Consider the following 7,257-nt stretch of genomic DNA (forward strand, 5'->3'; position numbering starts at 1 on the left):
TTTACTGTCGGTGCAATGAGCCACTAGGTTACGTGAATCGAGAAACAATTGTTTTCCACCAATCAATTCCTATACAATCTACGCCATTTCGAATGCCTGAAGATGCTCCAGTCATGGTCCTGGCTTAGAGAAGGATTATAGAAGTGTGATCGTACTGAACCGGCCCAACAACATTCGAATTACTTTCTTTGCTTGGCAGGATTCGTGCAAAAAAGACTAATTCCATCCTATTGTCTTGATCATTATGCTTCGAGAGGACGAACAGCAGTTCATATCTGTCGATATCTTCATGTGAAACGATATTTGTTCCTCAAGGACCTGCTGCTGCCAGACCACTGCCCTTAAATCCACCACCGGCTGCTGCTGCTGCTGCTACGTGACTAGGCGCTGATGCGCATCATGAATCAAATTAACATTTCAATCCAATCAGAGAAGAATCCCTGGTCGGTCAGGTGAGGTGGCTACTAATTAAAGAATAGCCCTTTGGGTTAAACTGCCATGCCCAGCCGTGGCGGAGAGGGATGCTTTTGCGTTTTATAAATGCGGCCTCGTTTCCGCATTTCAATATGCAATTTCCGTTCACAGCCTGACAAACGGGTGCTGAATCCATTTGAAAAGCATAGTTTTTCTTCGGAAACCGATGTTATTTAATACTGGTACGTTGCTTATCAGTGTCTTATTCCGCATCATCATTCCTTTTTCATTATTTGTTTCTTTTTATTCCATACACCAAACTCTAGGGTTTTGTTCTAACAATTCTAGTTTTGCAAAATAAGTTGGGTCATTCCAGTTTGCACAAGAGGGCCACTCACGTTTGGTTAGGCCAGCAGCCGGCTGGGCCCCACGATGGCACCGCAAATGGACACGTGCCACACGGGGTCCGTTTCACATTCACAGGGAGCAAGATTAAAATCTCATAATTTTAAGACTCTGTTTGCATGCTTGAGTGATTCGGGTAATGAGTTTTTCGAGCGCCGAAATGCAATTAGTTTTAATTCTTCTTTCATCTTCCCGAAACCATGCGCTCGCTCACGTTGGTTCTGAGCACCCTCCCTTCGGTGCCGGATGTGCTCTGCTCGCTTCCTTTTCCTTTTTCCTCTTCCTTTGGCCACTAAGAACTAGGAGCTGCATTGGTGGCGTACCTGTGCGCACCATATGATACGGGTTTCGGGAACAACATAAACGACGAGCGTTTTTTTGGTGACATTTTCCGAACACGAACTTTTTTTTCACGTTCTCATTCTGTCGCCAATGAGTTTTATTTGGTGGTAGGTTTAGATGGCCAGAAAAGTACGTTCGCTGATGATTTGAATGTGTTTCTAATTAATTAAAAGCCCAATTCGTTGTAGATGGTAATAAGAGGCACAAATGTGAAAAGTAGCTTTGCAAAACGCTTTAACATTATTTACATTAGAGCTACACGACTTATGCATGTATATCCCATTTAAAGTACATTTTTAATCTGAATATTAAACATATTCTTCACACTTTATGCTTGAAAAGTACCTCTAGCGTTCTTTTCTGCTAGATGAGGTCGTGTACTGTCTGATGGCATCAGCGTCCAGATGAAAACCAAACACCTTAGATTGGAATTGGATCTTTCGTATCGATGTACATCCACTGCAGTGTGCTGTGGTTCCACAGATTAATGGAACTCTGGCCATCCAAAATATGGTTCGTGGTAGCATCACCGTTCCATGGTCTTCCGATCTGAATGCATTCCCCGAACCTTCGTTAGCTGATTAGAATTTCGTGAACCCCCGGATGCTGCTGCTGCTATTGCTGTAATGCACACATGCATGCAGATGCCCATGAATCTCGATAATTCGACACCAAAGTTCGTTTGTTTTGCTTGCTCTTTGCACAGTTCACCGGCATCGGGGTACTACCAAGTAGCAAATCTCAAAATTGATTTCAGATTACGGTCCCATCCTATATTGGGAAGCCAGTATGCGAAGGGTTTTCCCGGAGATTGAAAATTCAATTTCACTCTCATGCTGCAACGGTAAGCTCTTTGAGCGTATTACACGGGTTTTGAGGTAGAGGAAAAGAGAGGACTGCTATGTGTTTGGTGGTTTTTGGCAACTCTGGCTATAACAATGAGGTTGAATGGATTAACCCAACACGTGAAAAGAAGAAGAAGAAAAAACAGAATTCTTGCATAGCACTATCCAACTTCATCATGTTGCAAATTTATTTAAGAAAAAGTCGAAGCATCCTTTGACCAACTCAAACAAAGACCGAGTTCACCTCCGTCTCGCTCTTGTGGTAGATCATGGCATCGTAGTACACCATGTTCGGCGTAAACCAGGCAGCCTCATCGATCTTACGGTTGAACGGATAACCGAACGGCAGAGTATCCAAGTACCGGGCACCGCTACCAATACCACACGAAACGGTGTGGTCGAACCCGGTGAACCGCTCCACCTCCGGTGCGTGGTACGGAGTGACCATGAAGAAGAACTGGAACGGCATACCACCCTTCTTGCCCTTGGGCAACATCAGACGAGCCGGAAAACCGCAGTGCGCCTCGGACATATCGATCGGGAACTTGTAGTCACCGCTGAACGCCTTCATCACCTGTTTGTACAGATCAAAGTACGTCGTCCGGTCCTTCACGAACCAGCTAAAGTCCTGCGAGTTGCGCGCGATCACATTCTCACCCGCCACCAGATCAACCAGGAAGTGATCGAGCTGGAAGAAGTTCTCCCGGTTCGCATTCACCCCGTACACATTACCGTACTGATCGTACTTCGGTCCAATGAACACAACGACCACCGCCTTCTGCGGCTTATCCGAAGCAACCGACAGCTTGAACGAGAACGGCAAATGGTTGAGCCGTGGCATACGGGCATACAGGACAAAGTCTTCACCCTGGTAGTGTGCCATCTTGCCAAACTTCTTCATCTCACTCGCCTTCATCGTCGTCTCATCAAACACCTCCACATCGACCGCGTTCGTGATGTCGGCATCGAAGTTATCAAAGTACGTCACCAGCTTATCCATCTCGACCTTCTCCACCTTCACGCCCGGGAAGTTCACCTCCTCGTACTTGTAGCTGGGCATCGTATCGAGGTAACGGTAGTAGAACCCAACGATACGCTTGAAGAACTGATAGAACATCGGATCACGCATCGCCGTCTCGTACCGCTCCAGTACGCTCGGGATCGCGCGGAATTCGTTGTACATCTCGAACGAACCACCGAGGAAGAACTTGGCCACCTTCTCCAGATAACCGTAGAATCGCTGATTGACGCTGTCCGCATTCGATTGAATCAAATTGCCCAGATACTCGATACCGCTCGGGATGGTAATGTTCACGAACGTACCATCGGGCAACACGATGAATCCATAATCGATCGCTTCCATGATGCGCCGCTCGTAATCCGTAATCTCCTGCACCACACTCTGCTTCTCCATCATGTAACCATTGTGGTAGTTCTCACGAGTCGGGAACGGGACACCGTTGTAGTACCGCAGGTACGGATAGTACCCGGTAACGATCGGTTTGTACCACGAGAAGGTGGGAATCGTTCCAAGATCGTTCGACAAACGCTCAAGGTAGTAACGGGCCAGGAACTGCTGGTGCTGGTAGAGATAGAACTCACCACGGCGATCCTTCATCAGTCCGAACTCCTTTCCTCCCATCCAGGTCGGATAATCAGCGTGGAAGTAGTAGTAGTACGAGTTGAGACCAATATCCTCCATGAAGTAGCTGACGCGCTGCTCCGCATTCGTGTGAACGTAGTAACCGGTGTAGTTGCTAGGAATGTACGCACTGTACACACCATCCGCAGCCTTCTTCATACCATGGAAACCCTGCATCTTGTAGTGCTGCGCTTTGCTGATGACGACATCGTTGAAGAAGTAGTACGGATAGATCTCGTACGGTGCCGGCAACACAATGCCCTGCATATCGGGCCGATGAAGCACGGCCACGGTGACGGCGTACACGAACATACCCTCGTTGACGTGGAACCGGGCCCATACCATCGTCTTGTAGAACGTGTCCCAATCCTTGGCGTAGTAGAACAGATGGAACAGCGCGACCGCTTGCTCCCGGTGGTACTCGTTGTACACGGCAAAGATCTCCTCCATCGGGACCATTCCGTGGTGGTACAGGTGCAGGAACTCATCAACAACCGCCGGCTTGGTGAAGTGTTCCTTGTACGCGGCCAGATCGAACGATTTCTGTTCGTCCCACAGGTGAGTGTGCAATTCCGCCTGGTGCACATGCTGGAAGATCTCCAGGATGGCTTTCTGCTTCGTGAGGAACGGTTTGTCGGCATACTTGACCTCCTTGGTCATGTAGTGACCGGTGGCCGCGCCTGCCCACAGGCACAGCACGGTGATGGCCAGAATCGAACGCATCTTCGCGACGTTCGCTTGATCCTCTCGCACTCTCTTGGATGCTCTCTTTGCACCACCAGAAGCAGCAAACCGAGATGAACTACCGATCGTACGGTTGCATCTGGGTTTATATAGGCGTCAGTGGTCAGTGCGTTCCATCGCATCCGTGCATCTTTTACGAGGTTAGCAACCAGGCCGGGGCGACACCCGATTTGACCTTCGACGAATCCGGTCCGTGCCTGGTGTTATCAGTGAGGTGAGGCTTCAATTTCGGGTGTTTTGGTTTCTTTTGCAGTCGTCGCGAGAGCTGCGGTCGCTAGCGATAATGGTAATGGTGTGGTACGAGAGCGATTTGCAACATTTTAACGGAATGCGCTGCATCCCGTTCACCAGCGATAAGCGATGGGCTAGACAGACTGACTACAGGGCATCGCTTATGACATTGGTGAGGAGGAACATAATCACGCCAGCGGGGCTTCGAGATGCAGAAGTCAATCTAGATCATTCTAGAACACAAGGTGCTGGGTGCAGGTCGACGATTCAAGCGTAGATGAAAGTGACAAGGAGTAAAAGATGAGAATGAACGAAAACTGGAACATAAATAACGGATTTAGTATAGGTACGCAGTTGATTTAAGCACTTTTAAATACAGTTCACTAGATGTGATGTGAATTGTGATGATCGGAGTGGCCAAAAGGGGGTGATGATCGGCTGCAGCAGACAGCAGAGCACTAATTCTTATCCGGTGCACTAATTCTTATCAGGAGTAAGAAGCAGGAGGATGGAAATTTCTCTTAATGCGTAGATGTTAAAAAAAAACATTAAAAAACCATTAAAATTAGAAAAACTAATGCAATGCTGAAATAGAGGGAGAAAAGCTCTAAGTGTTGATAATGGTCCTACAATTTAACAGCTTTAACGATAGAGAGGAGCAGCTCGTATATTTCGATGTCTTTTTATCGTATTAGGAAACCGATTTTTTTTGTGAAATGCCCTTTTGCCCGACATTATGGGCATGATTATGAATTATGTTAAAGGCAAATGCAAAACAAAAGAACTGATTCAAGACTGTGTGAAATCAAATACGTTATAGGAAATATTTTAGAAAGAATGATCACTCTTGTGATAAAAGGGAGGATGATGTTAGTGTTGCAGTTGAGTTTTGTCTTATGAAATAAACGGTATAATTTACTAGATAGCTAGTAGCCATCGACAGCTGTGAAAAGGATGCCCCGACACTAAACATTTGACTAAAGTAAACTCTCTTTCAGTTTAAATTCTTGTATATTTTATTGAACTCACCTTACTATGCTTTAATTTTCTCATATGTGGCTTAAGGGTTTTCTTTCAGTTCGAAATGGCTTGAAAAAAACAATAAATTTAAGAGAACCGTCGGTTTATGCTTCATGCTTTTTCGGATTATGCTCAAAAGATCGCACTCAGTTCTCGAAGAGTTTTTTTTATCAATAATAATATTTATTTTCTTAACCATTTTTTCCGTTTGCAGCAAATTCGCTTCGCCACCCCACACAATTCACCCCCGCTGCGTAACTCAACAGTCACACCTTTTTCTTTCCTCCGTTTTTCTTCTTATAACTCTTCGTTTGTTGCTGACGGTGAGCTAGCCAGTTGCTGTTTATGTTTCGTTTTTTTCACCATTCCTCTAGTTTTACTCTGCACCCGCCACGATTTACAACACGTTCTTCTTTGTTTCCTGATTCACTTTTTTCTATTTCTCTCTCTTTCTGGGAATGTTGCATTATTGTTTGTCTTGTTATGTTTTATGTCTTTGTTTAATAATATTTATTCCAAACGACCCTTCACGAGCCTCCTTTTGTTTCGTCCACATTGCGTGCCTCTGTTGTGTTCGTTTCGTTTGACTGCCCTGCTCTGCCTCTGCTCCCGCGGCTGGCACATACCGTCTAGCATCTTATTTAAGTTTAATTTGGCATCTCACAAGTGTGGTTCACGGATTGTGGAGTGGCGGCCCGGGTCGCTTACTATTAGTATCGTTTACCAAGCGTTTTGTTCGGTGTGAAATGCTTCCGCATCGCGTTTCCTCTAAAGTTGTTTTGTTGCATTGGGCGCACACTTTCCACAGCTCAACTCTGCGCTTATCTTCTACTTTTGGGGGTGTTGTCTCGCGGAATCTTAGCAAAATCATAGCACAACGTTCTGGTGCCCCTTGTTTGTCTCTTCTGTTCGTTTGGAATTCTCAATCGCATTCACGCGCGCGCGCGCGCGCCCGCGAGTGTTCCTTATCTAGCTCGCGCTTGGTGTAAGTAGCATTGGGGTTGGAAGTGAAGAAACTCAAAACAAACCGACTTTAAATCGCCCTTCCACGGCGCACTCACACCCCAAAGATGCTCCTCCAAAGGGCTGGTTTGACTTTTTTGTTCACCTCTCTTCGCTGCACTTCTCTTCTCTATCTGTCAGTAGTCACTATTGATTAATTTGCAGTACATTTAGGTTATCAACAAATACTTACACTTTTATAAGATTCCTGCCAGCCGCTTTCACTTCCCTTTTTCCACATTTTTTGTCTCATCACCGGTCCGGGAACCGGTTTGCTGCGTCCACTTGTGACCGGGCTATTACCGTTTTAACTACAAATTAGGCTTCAGAAGTCCCTGTTTTATGCACACGGCCTGTACTATCTTCCCATTCCCGGCCGGCCAATTCAGAGGCCCATTAGTTGCAGCGGCAGGTTGGTGATAGGTAGGAAAGTTGCGCATCAACTGTGTAAACTGAGTGACGAAACGATCAACGGAACAACTATAACAACTCATCCACCACCAGGTCCATCCAGGCTGCAGCTGTTGCCTCAATGTGTGCCTGTTGTACCTGATGTTACTGTCATCATCCTCCCTCAGGGCTGCCTGTTCATGTTTTGTTTCGCTCGCAGAT

The 7,257-nt window shown here is 46.3% G+C and overlaps 2 protein-coding genes across 4 annotated transcripts in view; both read right to left on the reverse strand.

Moving 5' to 3' along the window:
• Positions 1-2,229: 2,229 nt before the first annotated feature.
• LOC126572129 (larval serum protein 2-like) lies at positions 2,230-4,380 on the reverse strand. The gene has a single exon (XM_050231194.1). The coding sequence runs from the start codon at positions 4,369-4,371 to the stop codon at positions 2,230-2,232; it is 2,142 nt and encodes a 713-aa protein (XP_050087151.1). The 5' UTR covers positions 4,372-4,380.
• A 1,501-nt stretch (positions 4,381-5,881) lies between these two features.
• Positions 5,882-7,257, reverse strand: part of LOC126572131 (uncharacterized) — a 221,483-nt gene continuing 220,107 nt past the window's right edge. For all 3 annotated transcript variants that reach the window (XM_050231198.1, XM_050231197.1, XM_050231196.1), the window contains one exon: positions 5,882-7,257. This exon is cut by the window's right edge and continues 1,618 nt beyond it. The gene's annotated coding sequence lies outside the window, so the exon portion shown is untranslated.

The sequence above is a fragment of the Anopheles aquasalis genome, chromosome 2, assembly GCF_943734665.1.
Source record: "Anopheles aquasalis chromosome 2, idAnoAquaMG_Q_19, whole genome shotgun sequence".
NCBI lineage: Eukaryota > Metazoa > Arthropoda > Insecta > Diptera > Culicidae > Anopheles > Anopheles aquasalis.

Bases quoted from the DNA above. Each gene is read 5' to 3' on its own strand.
- LOC126572129 (XM_050231194.1), bottom strand. From the start codon at position 4,371: ATGCGTTCGATTCTGGCCATCACCGTGCTGTGCCTGTGGGCAGGCGCG.